Raw genomic sequence first — 20190 nt, forward strand, 5'->3', positions numbered from 1 at the left:
TATATGGCAAGAAAATAAGGCATTTACAACCCTCATACAACACTCCAATTGAAGGTGTTTGGAGCACTCTAGTAGTGTTTCCAGATTGCGAGATAACCGGGCATTTACAACCCTAATACCACACTCCAATTGAATGTCTTTGGAGAACTCTTGTAGTGTCTCCAGATGACAAGATAACCGGGCATTTACATCCCCAATATAGGACTCCAGTTGAAGGTGTTTGGAGCACCCCAGTAGTGTCTCTAAATGGCAAGATAATAGCGCATTTACAACCCTAATACAACACTCCAATTGAAGCTGTTTGGAGAACTCTAGTGGTGTCTCTAGATGGCAAGATAACAGGGCATTTACAACCCTAATAAAACACACCAATTGAAGGTGTTTGGAGCACTCTAATTGTATCTCTATATGTCAAGATAATAAGGCATTTACAACCGTAATACAACACTCCAATTGATGGAGTTTGGAGCACTATAATAGTGTCTCCAGAAGGCAGGAAAATTGGACATTTATAACGCTAATATAACACTCCAATTGATGGTATTTAGAGCACGCTAGTAGTGTCCCTATATTGCAAGATAATAGTCCATTTACAATCATAATACAATACTCTAATTAAATTTTTTTTGGAGCACTATAGTAGTGTCTCTAGATGGCAAGATAATAGGGCATTTACAACTCTAATACAACCCTCCAATTGAAGGTGTTTGGAGAACTCTAGTAGTGTCTCCAAATGGCAAGATAACATGACATTTACAACCCAATACAACACTCGAATTGAAGGTGTTTGGAGAACTCTAGTAGTGTCTCCAGATGGCAAGATAACATGACATTTACAACCCTAATACAACACTACAATTGAAGATGTTTGGAGCACTCTAGTAGTGTCTCTATATGTCAAGATAATAGGGTATTTACAACCCTAATACAACACTCCAATTGATGGAGTTTGGAGCACTGTAGTAGTGTCTCTAGATGGAAAGATAATAGGACATTTACGACCCTAATACAACACTCCAGTTGAATGTGTTTGGAGAACTCTAGTAGTGTCTCTAGATGGCAAGATAACAGGGCATTTACAATCCTACTCCTACTCTCCAATTGAATGTGTTTGGAGCCCTCTAGTAGTGTCCCTATATGGCATGACGATATGGCTTTTACCACCCTAATCTTACCCTCCAATTGAAGGTGTTTGGAGCACTCTAGTAGTGTCCCTATATGGCAAGATAATATGGCATTTACAATCCTAATACAACACTCCAATCGAAGCTGTTTGGAGTACTCTAGTAGTGTCCCCAGATGGGAAGATAACAGGGCATTTACATCCCTAATACAACACTCCAATTGATGGTGTTTGGAGCACTGTAGTTGTGTCTCCATATTGTAAAATAATAGGTTATTTACAACGCCAATACAATACTCCAATTAAAGTTGTTTGGAGCATTCTAGTAGTGTCCCTAAATGGAAAGATAATAGGGCATCTACAACCCTAATACAACACTCCAATTGAAGCTGTTGGGAGAAATCTAGTAGTGTCTCTAGATGGTAAGATAATAGGGCATTTACAACCCTAATATAACACTCCAGTTGAAGGTGTTTGGAGCATTCTAGTAGCATCTTTATATGACAATATAATAGGGTATCTACAACCCTAATACAACACTCGAATTGAATGTGTTAGGAGAACTCTTGTAGTGTCTCTAGATGGCAAGATAATAGGGCATTTACAACCCTAATACAACACTCCAATTGAACGTGTTTGGAGAATTCTAGTAGTGTCTTAAGATGGCAAGATAATAGGGCATTTACAACCTTAATACAACACTCCAATTGAAGGTGTTTGGAGCACTTTAGTAGTATCTCCAGATTGCAAGATAATAGGGCATTTACAACCCTAATAAAACACTCCAGTTGATAGTTGTTTGGAGCACTCTAGTAGTTTCCCTATATAACAAAATAATAGTACATTTACAACCCTGATATAACACTCCAATAGAAGGTGTTTGGAGCAGTTTATTAGTGTCTCTATATGGCAAGATAATAGGGCATTTACAACTCTAATCCTACTCTCCATTTGAAGGTTGACGCACTCTAGTAGTGTCTCTAGATGGCAAGATAATAGAGCATTTACAACCCTAATACAACACTCCAATTAAAGTTGGTTGGAAAACTCTAGTTGTGTCTCCAGATGGCAAGATAACAGGGCATTTACAACCCTAATACAACACTCTAATTGAAGGTGTTTGGAGAATTCTAGTAGTGTCTCAAGATGGCAAGATAATAGGGCATTTACAACCATAATATAATACTCCAGTTGAAGGTGTTTGGAGCAGTCCAGTAGTGTCTCTAGATGGCAAGATAATAGGGCCTTTACAACTCTAATACAATACTCCAATTGATAGTGTTTGGAGCATTCTAGTAGTGTCTCTATATGACAATATAATAAGGTATCTACAACCCAAATACAACACTCCAATTGAATGTATTAAGAGAACTCTTGTAGTGTCTCCAGATGGCAAGATAGTAGGGCATTTACAACCCTAATCCTACTCTCCAATTGAAGGTGTTTGAAGTACTCTAGTTGTGTCTCTAGATGGCAAGATATTAGGACATTTACAACCCTAAGACAACACTCCAATTGAAGGTGTTTGGAGAACTCTAGTAGTGTCTTAAGATTGCAAGATAATAGGGCATTTACGACCCTAACAAAACACTCCAGTTGATAGTTGTTTGGAGCACTCTAGTTGTGTCTCTATATGGCAAGTTAATCGGGCATTTACAACCCTAATACAACACTCCAATTGAAGGTGGTTGAAGCACTATAGTAGTGTCTCTAGAAGGAAGAAAAATAGGACATTCACGACCGTAATACAACACTCCAATTAATGGTATTTGGAGCACTCTAGTAGTGTCTCCAGATTGCAAGATAATAGGGCATTTACGACCCTAGTACAACACTCCAATTGAAGGTGTTTGGAGCACTCTAGTAGTGTCTCCAGATGGCAAGATAATAGGGCATTTACAACCCAAATATAAGACTCCAGTTGAAGGTGTTTGGAGCACTCCAGTAATGTCTTTAGATGGCAAGATAATAGGGCCTTTACAACCATAATACTATACTCCAATTGATAGTGTTTGGAGCACTCTAGTAGCGTCTCTATATGGCAAGATAATAGGGCATCTACAACCCTAATACAACACTCCAATTGAATGTGTTAGGAGAACTCTTGTAGAGTCTCCATATGGCAAGATAATAGGGCATTTACAACCCTAATACAACACTCCAATTGATAGTGTTTGTACTCTAGTAGCGTCTCCATATGGCAAGATAATATGACATTTACAATCCTAATAAAACACTCCAATTGAAGGTGTTTGGAGCACTCTAGTAGTGTCTCCAGATTGCAAGATAATAGGGCATTTACAACCCAAATATAAGACTCCAGTTGAAGGTGTTTGGAGCACTCCAGTAATGTCTTTAGATGGCAAGATAATAGGGCCTTTACAACCATAATACTATACTCCAATTGATAGTGTTTGGAGCACTCTAGTAGCGTCTCTATATGGCAAGATAATAGGGCATCTACAACCCTAATACAACACTCCAATTGAATGTGTTAGGAGAACTCTTGTAGAGTCTCCATATGGCAAGATAATAGGGCATTTACAACCCTAATACAACACTCCAATTGGTAGTGTTTGTACTCTAGTAGCGTCTCCATATGGCAAGATAATATGACATTTACAATCCTAATAAAACACTCCAATTGAAGGTGTTTGGAGCACTCTAGTAGTGTCTCCAGATTGCAAGATAATAGGGCATTTACGACCCTAATACAACACTCCAGTTGAATGTGTTTGGGGCACTCTAGTATTATCTCCAGATGACAAGATAATTAGGCATTTACAACCCAAATATTACACTCCAGTTGAAGGTATTTGAAGCACTCCAGTAGTGTCTCTAGATGACAAGATAATAGGGCATCTACAACCCTAATACAATACTCCAATTGAATGTGTTACGAGAACTCTTGTAGTGTCTCCAGATGGAAAAATAATAGGGCATTTAAAACCCTAATCCTACTCTCCAATTAAAGGTGTTTGGAGCACTCTTGTAGTCTCCCTATATGGCAAGATAATATGGCATTTACAATCCTAATACAACACTCCAATTGAAGCTGTTTGGAGCACTCTAGTAGTGTCTCGAGATGGCAAGACAATTGCTCATTTAACACCCTAATACAACAATCCATTTGATTGTTTTTTGAGCACTCTAGTTGGGTCTCCAGATTGCAAGATAATATAGCATTTACAACCCCAATACAATACTCCAATTAAGGTTGTCTGGAGCACTCTAGTAGTGTTTCTAGCTGGCAAGATAATAGGGCATTTACAACCCTAATACAATACTCCAATTGATGGTGTTTGGAGCACTTTAGTTGTGTCTCTATATGGAAAGTTAATCGGGCTTTTGCAACCCTAATACAACACTCCAATTGAAGGTGTTTGGAGCACTATAGTAGTGTCTCCAGAAGGCAGGAAAATAGGGTATTTACAACCCTAATACAACACTCCAAATGAAGGTATTTGGACTACTCTAGTAGTGTCTCGAGAGGGCAAGATAATTGGGCATTTAAAACTCTAATACAACACTCCAATTGATGGTGTTTGAAGTACTCTAGTTGTGTCTCTATATGGCAAGATAATGGGGCATTTACAACCCTAATAAAATACTCCAATTGAAGTTGTTTGGAGCACTCTAATAGTGTCTCCAGATTGCAAGAGAATAGGGCATTTACGACCCTAATACAACACTCAAGTTGAATGTGTTTGGGGCACTCTAGTAGTGTCTCCAGATGGCAAGATAATGGAGTATTTACAACCCAAATATTACACTCCAGTTGAAGGTGTTTGGAGCACTCCAGTAGTGCCTGCCTGGTGACAAAAAAAACACAACTCGTGGTTCGCTCAAATAAAGCTCACTAGTTTTTGACTCTAATGTTGTTTTGCCCGTGGCCCGGCTTAGCTTATTGTCTTGGAATGAAAACAATGCTTATCGATTTGTCCGAACGCATCTGACCTTTTGTTTTTACGTTTTAAGAAAATCAACTCAGTATATGCTGCTAAAATTATTATCCTTTGGTTTTTTCCACTGGTTTAATTTCAATAAAATTTTGTCCGACCTTTTCATATATATTAAGAAACGGAAACTTTATGTTTGTTGGATTGTTGGTTAAAGTTAAGTTGGAATAAGTTGCTTGCTCTAAGTTTTAAATTATTCTTATTTGTTTGTTGCTATGTTGCCCCGATATTCCGATATTGGCTCCGTACCCGTATCCGACAGTATCAGATACCGATACGCACCTGATACGGCTACTGGATACGACAGTATCAGTCTAAACCTAGATTTTATTTGATTTAAATCTAAAATATCCATCCCCCCAAACAACTTTTCTACTATAACTAAACTATTATTAAATGAGATTATTATCACATCAAGCAGAAGAAAGTAAGAACTAACCGATATTTATTCATTGAAAATCAAGTTTTTAGTATACCAACACATACAACATTCAAAGTGACATGAACTACCTACAAATCATTTAGTACGTGACACCCAGAGAAATTGATCTTCCGGGAGGAAATGACAGATCGGTTCCACTCCAGACTTCACCTTGAGAACCTCAAGAATGAACGAATCGATGTTCATTAGATCATAGTGACACACTGTAATAGCATTGATCATAGACCCATTATTTCCAATCAGAGGAATGATGTACACCTTGTATGCAGTACTCTTATGACAGTAGTGCACGGCTTGAGGAGATGGTAGGGGATGACATATCACTAATTCATCTTGTTCTGAGAACTTCTTTATCGGAGAAGAAATTTTATATGCCATTTTTTCATGTTGATGACCATTGATTGTTGTTGACATGACTTGTATATTACTTGTTCCTAGCAAAGAGATGACGTTATCAACCATGGACTCGAGAGATGTGGAACAAAGTTTCTTCTCGCCTTTCGTAGGAGGATTTTCACACTTAGTTATAGTTTCCTCCATTAATTTTGCATCTTCGGAGTTCGGGGCCATCGAAAAGTGTTCTAGTATCTTAGGAAGATTGTTTGATGAGAATGGTATCGCATCAGCTTCAGGTCTGGGTACAAAAACATTACCTATAATAGATCTCTTAACCAAGTTGACATCTTTTAACTTGGCTCCAGGATATAAATTTTTCTTAAGAAATAAGGTGCTTAGAATATTGGCAGGTGGTGTATCTAGAGGTGCATGTGCCACATTGAATATTAAGGTAATGCCTCCGCACCAATCCATTTTGACCACATGCTTACTCTTTGGATCTATTGAAAAAGGGGGGAAAAAGCATTAAATTAAGTTCCTTTCTTCTGTTAATACATATTTTAGTACAAATACACATTTTTAATTAAATTCTAACAATGAATCATTAAATTAGTATGAAAGTTATTTCTTGTGCTAACTAGTGTCGGCATGACACATCCTTGATGTATAATATTTTTATGAATAATTTAAACTATGTGTGCTCTACAAAAATAAATTTGTAAAGAGGTTACAAAATTTAATGCATATATATTATGCTCAGTCAGAAAGATCTTTCAGTTAAGTTAAGATAATAAATAATTGTCAGAGGTTATTAATAATGTCATAAATGGTGACAAAAAAAAAACATGCATTAACAATATATTGGTAACAGTTCAAGAATATTGAAATCATTTTTTAGCTAATAATTTTGGAATCTACAACAATCATGTTTTTGGGACTTCAACTGTAATTTCACATCTCCAGTGAAAAAATTGTTGGTCTATATTTTTCTATGCTTTATCCAAAGAAACAAAAGGAGATGAAACAAATTAACCTGCATCAATAAGTTGGCGAATGGCAAGAGGCATCGAGGTGTTAGGTAGGACAGCACGCCAGTAGACTTCAGCTGGTGAAATAACATGATTTGATTTTACCACAGTGATTACCTATGATAAATATAATTATTCAGTAAAGAGTTAAATAAAAAATCCAGCAAAATTTAATGTAGGTTAATTTTCTAACATTCCGTTTGCATAAATTTTCTAACATTCCGTTTTCAAAATGGCATATAAAATTATGGAAAATTCATATGATAATATTTAACATCTTTTAATTCTTACAATTGACAATTAACATCCCTAAAATTCTAAATTTTGGAATGCATGAAAATTTAATCTCTCTTAAATTATTTCATTACTTCCTCATTCTAACAGGAGAGTTGAAGTCTATTCATAATTGATGCTTATATGTGTTATTACTATTTCATTGCCGATTTTTTAATTTGCAGCATTTGGAGAAATCTCAAAACTTATAGATTTGCGTGTCACTCTGATTTTTTTACATATTATATTTTGTCAAAAAAAAAAAAATAGACACTTATTTTTGTCAGTTTTAATGGTTCTATCTGATATATATGAATATAAATTATGGCTGATAAGCTAATCACAATAAAGGCGGAAGAAGACTCATTATTTGAAACAACATAAAATATTAAAAAAATGACAAAAATTTAAAGGAATAACAAAAAAAAAAAAGTAAACGATGAATGATTATCTTAATCTAAATTGAAATTAAAAGAGAGTTTATTCATACCAAAAGAAAACTAAGGAGAAAGCGCATCATGGTTATTTGTCTACTCGATGGAAATTGCTTCTTTTGTGTTTGAAAGTGTTAGGTTTAGACTTCTTTTAAAGATAAAAAAACAGCCATTCTGCTTTCAAGGTGGTCAATGTGGGACTAAACAAAAATAAAATGCTTTGATCCGGATTAAATATTTTTTGCTGTCAATGTGGTACTAAACAAAAATAAAATATCTTTGATCCGGATTGTAAAATTTGTTGTTAATGTGGGACTAAACAAAAATAAAATAGCTTTGATCCGGATTTGCAGTTATTGTGGGACTAAACAATAATAAAATATTTTGATCCAAATTATAAAATTTTTGGTGAGATGAACTTGAAGAGTTAAAAGAAATAAAAAAAAACAATATTATTAGAATCGGACCAGACATCGTCTCAGTAAACCTCCAGGTCAACGGTTTACTGGTCAGACCAGTGGGTCAAAAGCTGGTTTTTAGAAACAAAAGCAACTTATAACATGAATGCCCATAATGATATTTAGTTATTTACTTTTACGTCTATAAATCATCTTATAATTTAATCTTAATAATTAAGTGACAAAATACTTTTACAAAGCTAAGTCAATTGTCTAAACATATTCTATTATGTTAGTTTCATGCCATGCTATTTTACCGGCCTACTTCAAGCATATCCTATTCCAACATGTTACACATATTCTTGTGTTTTCCCAACGACATACCAATATAACAAAACAAGTTATATATGCATTTATGAATGGTGTAATAGACATACTTGACCCAATTACTCAAATTTCTTCAAGTATTTCTTGAAGGCCCATTGAACCACCCCTTAACATACTGACTTTATCATGGATTAAATAAAACAATCAGGAAGCATCATCCAATCCCCAACGAGACTCCCTGCATTTTGGTCTAGAGTCAACTCTGAGGAATGCATTCCTTTCTTTCTTTCATTTATTATCTTTCTTCTCCAAAGGACCCAAGCTTAAGTCGTATATACATAGACTTGCTAGGCTGGTGTGGTCCGTATAGGGTTTGATTATATAACAGATGTGATTAACAAACCACTTAAAAAAATAACGCTTATTTATGCACGATTGTTGGTTAGTCAACTTTTGACTGGAAGGTTCATCTCTGCTCCTACAATTCTTTTAAATTTGCGATTTAATTATCAGTTAACGGTCACCATCTTAATTTAATATTCACTTGTAATGAAAATGGATTAAAAAAGGATAGTACATTGAATTAATAGAAGGACTTCTTAGTTCCAAAGGGCTTCAAATAAATATGAAAAATGTGAAGAACACACTATCATATTGTTATTTCAAACTTGGATGCTTGGAGATTCTCATGTTAATAGAAATATCCAGCAGGGACCATTCAGTAAATCCCTGCTTTATTTAATTCGATATGTGCGAGCAACATTATGTACAGAGGATTCAAAGCAAACAAAAACAACAGAAAGAAGGAATTATTAAACTATGAGGAATTTTCAATTTGAACTTGAAACAAATTTTAAATATACAAATCACATAGATATGCTTATTATACAGAGCAACATTCAGTACAGAGGATTCAAAAAAAAAAAAAAAAATTGGTGCACTATGAGATCGCATTGTACAATGTAAAAAAGAAGGCACCATATGCATGTTCCTATTTTAAACTTGAAGATGTTCCAAACAACAGCTAGAATTCAGAACTGCGTGAGAGAATGCTGAAGCATATCTGTAGCGGGTCTAGTGGGTATTCATACCCTCTGCTTTCCAGGCTTTGGTCATCTAGCGGGTATTCTACAAGTGCGCGGATATAGACAGAGTGCTTTGGTCTTTCAGAATTCCAGGGAGATGCAATTTTCCATGGTTTGACTTGTGAAAATCAAAATCCAAGGGACTTCTACAAACTATATATGCATTCAAATATACACAATGGTTATTACATAAAAATGGCTCTTAGAATGACCCGAAATATTGCTAATTTTGATTATCACTTATTTAACAATAGGATATTTTGTAGGTAATTCGGGTAGGATGTAGGATTTCAATTCTGTTTAGATTAATCAATCAATCCCTATCTGAAGGATCCATGTTTAAAATTAAATCCAAGATAGAAAGTACCACTAGTTTGATGAAGCTGACCAGAGGGAGCTCTTCTCAATGCTAGCCGTAATATTTCTTCGCCTCAGTTGTGTGATAGATGTGTCTAGCAATAGCAGCCGCATCTCTACCAGTATCCATAAGAACAAGTTGAAAACTACCGTGAGTCAATGTGTTAGCACCAACTGACAGCTACTTTTTTCTTCTCTGTGCTATCTCTTTCTCACGGTCTCTGGAATACGGATTTATAGGTGTATTGAGATTCTTAACAGAAAAATGAGCTGTTGTGTGCTTAATTATGAAACCGAATTACAAAATTAATTATATTAATTTCGGCCCAAATAATTTGCCCGTAGGAAATTTTCTAGCATATTACAACAGAAATAATAGAGTTTTATCATTATTTTACTATAGACCCAAAGACAGCACTTCAACTCTGAATTGATTTAGCCAACAATTGCTAATGCTTACTTTTGAGAAGTCAAAGTTTGACTTGCTGTTTGCTCTGGTTTTTCATTGTCCAGAAGATTCTTCACGAGAATCCAATACTTGTAATTCTAATCATGGTGTATACCGGAAAAAACATATTGCATAATAAATCACTAATATAAGTTGTTATCCTTAACAAAACATGAAAGAGAACTTATATATAAGTTTGCAGATGGGCATCAACATTCAATTTATAACAAAAGAAAATCTGTAGACTGACCATGAAATCTAATGAATATAAATGGCACCGTAATGCGTGTCAATTCCTTTAAGATTGTTCTTCATATGTGTGAGCCTACATTACAAAAATAAATTATCAGATAAACTTTAAATCTTAGTGGTAAGTGGTAACATAATCAGCTGAAGCTTAGTGGTACCATAATCGGCTGGTCGGCTGGTACATTACGGTAACATTTTCATACAAGTGCCGGAGGCCCACTTTTGATTGAAAGAATTCATCTCTGCTCCTAGAATTCATTTGAATTTGTGAGTTAATCTTCATTATATTATTAAGCACGTTGGGTGTCCGATCCACCAACGGCTACGATTGAAAGTTAAAATTTCAGATTTAATATCAGTCATTCAATTACATAATCTGTCTTTTTTGATTAAATGCATCTGAATAATGTGTGAAAGTCTAAATTTAACTAAAAGTATACTCGCCACACGTACCGCCACATCATGTATTACAATTAAAATTAAATAAACTCTGAAATTTAGCAATATAATATATTTTCTTATTTCTTCCTCTCCAATTTAGCGATATAATTATGTTTCCTTATTTCTTTCATTCCTTATTTCTCTTCTATGTTTCTATAGCTATTGCCGTGAAAAATCTAGAAATATTATCAATTTTGTTTCTATACATATCAGGATATTTGATAACAAGTTATCTGGCTTTTAGCGATTTTTTTCTTTGTTTCTTTGTTTCTTTGTTTCTCCTCTTCAGATATTTACATGCATCTCTTGCATCTTTTATTTGTATGAGAATACGTTAGCATATTCTTTTATTGTTAAATAATTATTTTTTATTAGTCTATTTTTCATGAAAATATGTTATTTTGTATGAAATTTTTTCTCTCTTATAATATATTCCGTTGCAACACACGGGAATGATACTAGTTATCAATTAAGGACACTGTTTTAATTTAATATTTATTTGTATTGGAAAATGATATAAAAGGAAATAGCACCTCCAATTAATAGAGGGATATAGCAACCAGAACTTACTTTTGAGAAAATTGGAATAATTAAGGACTTGTCAGCTCCAAGGGTATTATATAAACTGCACATTCAAGTAAAACAAGAACTCGCCAAAATAAGTAATTTAACTCGGAGTGATTTAATCAACAATTCCTAATGCTTACATTTGAAAAGTCAAAGTTTGACTTGCGGTTTTCCCTGGTTTTTCATTGTCCAGAAGATGCTTCACCTGAATCCAATGCATGTAATTCTAATCAAGGTGTATATATGAGAACAAATTGCATAATAAATCACTAATATTACAAGTTGAGAAAAAAATAATGACTAACTGTTGAGAGAGAATGTGCTCAAAATGCTTGAAATAGAGAGAAAGAGTGATTAACTGTCTTGGAGTGAAGAGAGAGAGAGGGGCAACAACATAAATGACAGTGGTCGGGTTTTAATGCTGCGCAACTTTTTAGGCGTCTGGGTGAGGGAGAAAGAGTTAATACTCTCATTAAATAACTTTTAGCACCGGTTTGATACTATAAACAACTGCTGATTGTAGGGACTATGGTTGCAGGAACGTCACCACCTGTTCAGACAAAATAACAGCTGATGTTGTTAACTGACAGCAGGGTTTCATATTCAAGAACTTTTGTTGTCATGCGGAAATCAACATGCAGCAGCGGTTTATTTTTCTTAACTGCTGGTGAAAAGGTGCTCAACAGCAGCAGTTCCTCTAATCAGCAACTGTTTATTATAAGTGAACCAGTGATGATACATTCTACCAAATTGGCACACATAACCTACACCAGCTGTTACATACAAGAACCGGTGTTGTTTAGGTGGTGCTCATGTGTTATTTTGTAGTAGTGAATACAAGTTGTTATCTATAACCAAACAAAAAAAGGAGCTTATTATAAGTTTGTGGATGGGCATGGACATTCATTTTACAAGAAAAGAAAATATGTAGACTGACCATGCAATTTGGGTGGTGCGCACGGAAGCATGTCTTTCAGAATTCCTGGGAGATGCTCTGCATGATTAACCAATCACTTTTTGAAAAACGCTTACATATGCCTAATTGTCAGTTAGTCAACTTTTGGTTGGGATAATTCATCCCTGCTCCGAGAATAATTTTGAACTAGCTAGTGAATTAATTATCAGTTAACTATCACCACCTTATTTAACATTCACTTGTAATGAAAAAGATATAAAGAAAATAACAACTACAATTAACAGAGGGATGTACTGAGTAGAACTAACTTTTGAGAAAATTGGGATAATGATAGGACTTGCAAGGGGCTTCTCCAAACTGCGCATTATTCAAATATACATATAATTATTACATAGAAAATCTTTAGAATCACTCGAAATATTTCTAATTTTGAGTATCACTTAACAACAGAATATGACTGCAGAAATAATAGTATTATCAGATTATGACTACAAATCCATGTACAAGTAAAAAAATTAACAATGTAAACACAATAATTTAACTCTGCTGATTCAGTCAACAATTGCAAATGCTTATTTTTGAACAGTCAAAGTTGGAACTGCAATTCACACTGGTATGGCTTGAAGAGAGAATTAGCTACCTTTTGGAAATCAAAATCTGCAGACTGACCATGCAAATCAGTAAATTCAACAGCAGAATGTCTGACATCTTCTTTCATATCTGTGGGCCAGCATTATAAAAATAAATTATCAGATAAAAGCATAGCGGTTCTGTAATAAGCTGGTACATTGCGAAAAAAAAAAAATTATACAAGACCAACATGTTAGTTCTTTCTGGTAGGTCCCTTTATACAAAATAATTAATGTCTTAGGCAAACCAATATCAACATTGCAATACCAACATCAAAGCAAGGATAAAAAATACTACAACTATCTTTAATAGGGACAGACCATAATTTCAATAAATCCAGGTCTTTATCCTTGCCAACTAGTGCACAAAACAACTCAATCTTGTTTTGTAATACAAGTAGAGAGAGATTAAAATGTAAACCTATGTGAAAATGAATAAATGATTCTAGAAAACAAAAGGTCACTGCAAGGACTGCAGTCCCAAGTCAAATTGAACAACCAGCAAATCTACTCCCATGTCTCTGTTTTCTTTTAACAGGAGCTTGCACTGATCTTCAGTCTTCACACTATAATGAATAGAACATGCCAAATTAAACAGGATTAATGGAAAACATTATTTACCAGTGCAATCCGAATCTCTATTTAAAGCTTGTACAATTAAACAATGAATGTGTTATGTTATAAGTGAAAGATTGTTTTTTTTTTTTAAGTTCTTAATTATGCTACAAGATTGCCTTTTATAAGTGAAAGAAAAGCATTTCGAAAATAATTTAAAATGCTATAGTGTTGATGTACTATACCTCATATGGTTTAGGATCAAGCTGAAAAGCAAGTGTTTTTGCATGATGGTAAAGCCAGCATGAGATCCTTTAATAAGTTGGATGTACTTTCTTCTCCAACATTTGTAAGCCGGATCTCAGAAATCAGGTGTCTATACTTTCCATACTTTCGGAAGTGCTTCTCGAGGTGGGGACAATCTTCTATCCATAGTTGATTGAGGTTCTTCACCTGCTGTAACAGACCTTCAGGAAGAGCCCTTATCTTAGGGCACTCCCTCATTGAAAGTTGCTTAAGTGCTTTGAGCCCTTCCATTCCCTCTGGAAGATATGCCAAGTTGGGACAACCAATAATGAGAAGGGATTCCAGCCTGGCGAGGTCTCCCATGCTCAGTGGTAAGGTGTTGAAGCTTTCACATTCCCAGATTTTTAACCATTTGAGAGCAACCATGTTTCCCAACCATTCTGGTAAACAGTGAAGTTTAGAACAACACTGAATATCCAGCTCTTGAATAGATAATGAGCATTTGGGAATTTCGACCAGATTTGGACAGTTGTCAATAAGTAAACCCTGAAGTTTTGGTAATAAGACCTCTGTGATTGACGTCCCAACTGTTGACTCTAGTTTTGATCCAAGAAAGTTCGGGCACTCAATCACATTAATATGTTCTAGGCAGTTCAAAAATCTGAACACTTCTTCTGGCCAGTATATAAGACTGTCCCAATTTTTAATGCACAGACTATTGAGAAATGTAAAACACTTCCAGAACCATAGGGATGTATTTGATGGAATCATTTTCGAGATTATCAGACTTTGACATTTTGTTGGAGTTATACTCTGCTCCCCCTCCTTTGCATCTACTGGTACAATACTGTTGTAATTTCCCAAAAATAACTCATTGAGAGATTCCCATGGTTGAAAAGAAAGAGTTTCATTTCCATCCTGGCTCTCAAGTGAGAGTTTGTGCAATGTAGTTAATCCTGCTGCAAAGCATGATAAATATTTGTTTCCTTTAACAGTCATGCTGATGATCGAAGGTAGAATTGGAATTGCAGTCAGCTTAGGGCAGTATATGACTTCTAGTGTTGTCAGCTTGGGAAAAATCAGTGATGACTTGTTGCCAACTTCACCTTCATACCAGCTGCATAACTCTGGCAATTCAGACAGTGTAATGTTTTTTAATGATGGAAAAGCTACTTGGACATCTTCACCACCTTTGGCACTAGTAGATGCACTATTGCAAAGATGCATCAAGTTATCCAAATGTATTAATTTGAGAATTCGAAGAAAAGGTAACTTTTCTACAGGTGGTACTTTCCTGCACTCTGTACATTGAATTATATACAACTCAATTAGATTTTCTAGCATCTGGTACTCTGTCATCCAGACTGGAAGCTTATCACCTCTATATTCTTCGATTTTCAGAACCTTCAACTTGTTGCAAGGTTTAAGAGCATCCAAAACTTCGAAAGGATCACAGTGCATCACCCCCGGAGCATTTGATTCCGGTAATTTCCAATTACCTTCTGGTATTCCCCAACATAATGCCAGATCATCCAGATTTTGTTTAGCCATCAAATTTGCTTCCCTTGCATCTACAACATGCTTAATTTCCCTTAGATTGTAGAGATGCAATTGGCCAGATAGATTATTCAAATTATTCAGCTCCCCAATACCATTACCGTCATCGGTGCCAACAATGTAAATTGTCAGTGTTTGCAAGCAATTTAGTTGTCCTAAGCCTTTTGGCATTCTTTGTAATTTATCAAAGAATCCAATATAGAGATGCCGAAGGCTACTCATATATCGCATACCTTCTGGTAACTTTTGGAGATTCAAACAATTGAAGAGCCTTAGGGTCTGCAAGAGATAGAGAGTACTAATCTCTTCAGGCAATGAAGTAATTCCATAGGTCGAAAACTCAAGATATCTCAAGTGTTTCATCTTTTGGGGTGTAAAGATAGTTTTCTCAATATGCCTTCTAGGTAATTCTAATGTACGAAGGGAGTTTGACTTTATGAATTCAAGGTTTTTCACAGATAGATCATTATTGGACCAAGAAATAAGGCTTCGAATTGAAGGGAAATAATCAATAACTTTTTTCATATCCAAGGGAATCTTGTTTATTGAAATATGATGGACATTAATCATTGGTCGGTTGAATTGTGAAAGGCCGTGCATGATAGATTGACATTTATAACCCATGATGGATTGAGCAAGGTCATGCATCAGATCATGCATTTTGCACTTGGTTTCAGAGCAGTGTCCATCTTCTCTTTCCCATGGGTTGGCTCTTTTCCATCGGCCGGGACAAACTTGCCGAACTTCCTGAAAAAATGACCTCCAAGCCAACTCATTAAAAATATCATTGCCTATCATTTCAGGGCTACTGGACCCATCAGATGGGATAAATCCATTTGCTATCCAAAATTGGATCAGCTTCTCCTTGTCCATCTCATAATCCTTGGGGTACACCGCGCAGAAAGCAAAACACTGTTTCATGGATGAAGACAAGTGATCAAAGCTTAGTCTCAAAACTGGCAAAACCTTGTCTTTAGCAGTTTTTTGTTCCCAAAACCTGCTTTCTTTGAGTACAGCCGACCACTCTCGCACCTCATACTTAGAACTCATTAAGCTCCCTAGTGTTTTAATGGCCAGTGGCAATCCCTGACAATTCTGAACCATCTTTGTACCGATCTCAACCAGCTCTTGACATTCCTTTACCCCCTTGCTAAATGCCCTTTTGTGAAATAGGCTCCACGAATCCTCCTCACCTAAGCAACTCAAATTGTAGCTCTCTACCGTACCCATTATAGTAGCCACAATGCCGCTCCTTGTGGTAACTACTATGGCACTCCCTAAATCACCACATTTCAAAAGAGGTCTCAGTTGATCCCACTTGTTAACATCTTCATTCCAAACATCATCCAATACAAGAAGATATCGCTTTCCGCTTATCTCCTGACGTAAACGACTCTGGAGCAGCTCCATGTTGTTACAAGGAACTTCACAGTTCTTTTGAATCACAGTTTCAATGATCAATTTTGCGAGAGCTCCAACTTCAAATTCCTCAGACACACAAACCCATATGAGTAATTTGAAGTGTTCTTTTACCCTGGGGTCATTGTAGGCCAGCTTGGCAAGAGTAGTTTTGCCGAGTCCACCCATGCCGACTACTGGCAAGACCATCAAATTCTCAGTTGGATGCACCTCGGTCAACAATTTCACCAAGTTTTCCTTGTCGTCCCTCCTCCCTACAACCTCCGAATCAATTACATAAGAAATGGTTCTGTCACGATCAACAACTCGCCCTTGCCGGCCTTCAACAAATTTGAACCTTTCCATCTCAGTGACCAGCTCATCAATCCGCCCTACAACCTCCTTCAACTTCCCACTCATCTTGTACCGAAACAGAATTGAATTTTCTAGGGAGAAAAAGCCACTTGACGTCCCCACCTTGTGGCCGCGTCTCACGGCATCCCTGCGCCGTTCCTCATAAAGGAACTCATCTAGAACATCATCGGCATCATAGGCAGCTGATGTCAGCTTGGCCAGCCATGATTTCACAGCCGGATTAGCATCCCCTCTCTCCTCAGCGTCAGTAAGCACGTGCTGGACCGCAAGCAGTTTGTCGTGTAGCCTCTCGCGCTGGTCAGCAAGGCCCCACATATCACTGATCCTCTGCACCAGTATGTCTGTTGCTTTCTCCATCACGACTGGGACCAGAGCTGATAGCAACAGGTCCGCCATTGCTGATTTGGAAATTGGAAGTATTTTAGTGACGAGAGTCCTTGATTTTTTTTTTTTATTATCTCAGAGTAAAACTAAAATACGCAACAAGAATGAGACATTTTTCGTGAGGATAAAAATGTGACTTTTTGCGACAGATTACCCTCATTGTTCAGTTTTTTCTTTTTGCGACGGACTACCGTCATAAATGTGTTTTTTCCTCGCAAAAAATGTCTACTTTGTTGTAGTGATACTTAAGCGAGAACAAGATGGGAATTTGGAAAAGACAAATGAGAGTTCCAACTTTTTTTTTTATTTATTTGTTCGCATAAGAGGTACATACCACCGATCGATATTGAATTTTCTCAATTGCAAAATAATTTTTACTAGATATTTTTTTTTTTTTGAAAATTACCATTGTATATTTTATTACTTCCGAGTTTTAGAGAGAAACAAGGTGAAGACTACTGATCCGTTGCCCTCTTGGACCATAAGTATCTATTTTATTATTTTTGTCGACATGAGAGAGAGAGAGAGTAAGCGAAGCTTAATTTGACCGGATTATAGGCTTTCAGTATTAATTCGTTAAAATAAAATATTTCTGGCATTGCATAGTTAGATTGAGACAAATTTGAAGACAAGGGATATCGGCAATAATATCAAACTCCATATTTGGTAGTGTGTATATATATATATCGCCAGGATGTGACTGATCATACAGATATATATGTAGAGCTAAAATTCAACGATCTAGTTGATTGAACAAAGTTTACAAATTGCAGAGAGGTATAAATACGTAGAGCTAAAAGTAAAGGATTGAGGTTATTTAAGTTAAGAAATTAGAGAGAAGTATAGCTATAGTAGATGAAACTATCATGTATAATAATCATTAATTTAGGTGTTACATCCTGGCCGGAACATCTACTGCATGATACATTCCAATTGCATGCTTGAGAAGACCAGCAAGGGAAACAAGCAAAGCACCATGCTTGAATTGGTATATATATATATAGCATGACAGCATGTTTTTTTTTTCTTTTTTTCTTTTTTTCTTATTTGTCAGTTATATATCAATTTTTTTGGATATTGCATATAGGAAATTGCTATATATTTCAACAGCCTCGAGATCTAAGGAGAAATCAGTAAGGCTGTTGGACCTAGTTTAAAATTTTGGTTTTTGAGATGATTTTTCATTTTTCATTTCTGTGGATATTTTCTTTTGACAATCACTATTTTCAAAAACATATTTTGTTGAAGTATTTGATTAATTTACTCCTGCTTGTAAGACCCACTTTCTTATATAAACAGAGATCTATTTCTCAATTTCTCTCTCATCGGGATCGATTAATTTAAATCATAACTTAAATTACCAATCGAAATGTAAAACAAAAATACTAAGATGGAATAAGCAACATACAATTGTCCTTAAGTATCATCTAAAAACTAAACATGAACCTAAAAATTATTGTGCACTAATCGGGGCATTTTTTATTTATAAAAATTATTATTAAATCATAAATAAAAACGAAAGCCTACTTATGTTTTCTGATATCATAAATAGATCCGAAAAAAAAATGAAACTAAACTGAGGTTTTTTAAGAAATAGAAAGACTAGTAGAATTTTCGCTGAAATAGTAGCTGAGATTTTTTAAGAAATTACAGAAAGATTGTCTGGATTTTTTAGAAACAAATGAATGTTGGAACTTCTTTTGAAACAAAATAAAACACTTTGGCTCGGAAAAAAAATTCCTTTCCAAAGTTAATTAAATGGATCCAAATTTTTTTTGGGATCCATCTATACATCGAAAAATAAGTTACTCTTTTTGTTTTCCTTTATTATTTAATAATCATTTTTATAAATAAAAAATTCCCCAATATAGCTATTCATCAGAAAATACTATACTTATCGCTCTATATAAACCTACTCTTCTCCTATTATGTAAAAAGCAAAAAAAAAAGAAAAAAAAAAGAAAAAAAAAGGTAATTAAGAGCATACCTGCAGTCCTTGACTATTATGCACAACACCTTTGCTATTTGCTCTAGTTGAAACCTGCATATGGGGATGCAATATATATAGGTTAAAGATTAGCAACCCTTTTCATTCCACTTTCATTTTATCCATATATATATACCGATGTAATTTTACAAGAAGGCACAAAAACGAATTAGGCGTACCTTACTTCTCGTAAACAGCTTGAAAGATCCAACGCGCAATTAAAAGTAGAAGACAATTGGGATTCTTTTATAGCCTGTGATCCATAAAATTGTAAATAAATATTGATTCCATCTCATTGCACTCCAGTTCTTCATTAAACTGGACAGTATATGAGTGGGGCTAGCGTGTTATGCTCATGAGGATGTTTTGGTGAGCATAATTTCCCTGCCATCTGATTGGCTTTGAGATTCGTGTTTGATGAGGTCGTACGTCGCTGGTGAATTTGAAATGAATTGATGTATTTGATATAATTTTGATGGACCAATACATATTTTTTATTTATTTATTTACTTATATTAAATGCAAACCTTGAATTATTGGGTCGTCCTTTAATTAATAAAAGCAGTTTGATGACAAGGAATTAGTTCCACCTACCCAGAGAGCTAAGGTCATAAATCATGACTTTTATTTAACTCTGTGAAACCTAGGTTAATCATGACTTTTATTTAACAAAAAC

At 35.3% G+C, this 20190-nt stretch overlaps 2 protein-coding genes across 10 annotated transcripts; both read right to left on the minus strand.

Annotated features, from left to right (window-relative positions):
* Nucleotides 1–5599: 5599 nt before the first annotated feature.
* On the minus strand, nt 5600–7681 carry LOC144553835 (BURP domain-containing protein 6-like). Its single transcript, XM_078302023.1, has 3 exons — nt 7652–7681; nt 6894–7005; nt 5600–6360 (listed from the first exon to the last, which is right to left on the minus strand). Exons 1-3 carry the CDS (start codon nt 7679–7681, stop codon nt 5600–5602), a joined length of 903 nt encoding a protein of 300 aa, XP_078158149.1.
* Nucleotides 7682–9040: 1359 nt separating this feature from the next.
* Nucleotides 9041–19925, minus strand: LOC144554034 (disease resistance protein RGA2-like). Of its 9 annotated transcripts, XM_078302242.1 has the most exons (11): nt 19694–19925; nt 19515–19568; nt 13813–17541; nt 13434–13578; nt 13024–13103; nt 12692–12740; nt 12405–12461; nt 11608–11908; nt 11434–11525; nt 10461–10535; nt 10223–10308 (listed from the first exon to the last, which is right to left on the minus strand). In XM_078302242.1, exon 3 carries the CDS (start codon nt 17537–17539, stop codon nt 13829–13831), a length of 3711 nt encoding a protein of 1236 aa, XP_078158368.1. In that variant the 5' UTR covers nt 17540–17541; nt 19515–19568; nt 19694–19925; the 3' UTR covers nt 10223–10308; nt 10461–10535; nt 11434–11525; nt 11608–11908; nt 12405–12461; nt 12692–12740; nt 13024–13103; nt 13434–13578; nt 13813–13828. The 9 variants fall into 9 exon arrangements, with proteins under 9 accessions (XP_078158374.1, XP_078158368.1, XP_078158365.1 ...); XM_078302239.1 differs by having other exon boundaries at nt 13024–13578; XM_078302243.1 differs by having other exon boundaries at nt 12678–12740; nt 13024–13578.
* Nucleotides 19926–20190: the final 265 nt, after the last annotated feature.

This window comes from Carex rostrata, chromosome 5, assembly GCF_964058835.1.
Source record: "Carex rostrata chromosome 5, lpCarRost1.2, whole genome shotgun sequence".
NCBI classification, from domain to species: Eukaryota; Viridiplantae; Streptophyta; class Magnoliopsida; order Poales; family Cyperaceae; genus Carex; species Carex rostrata.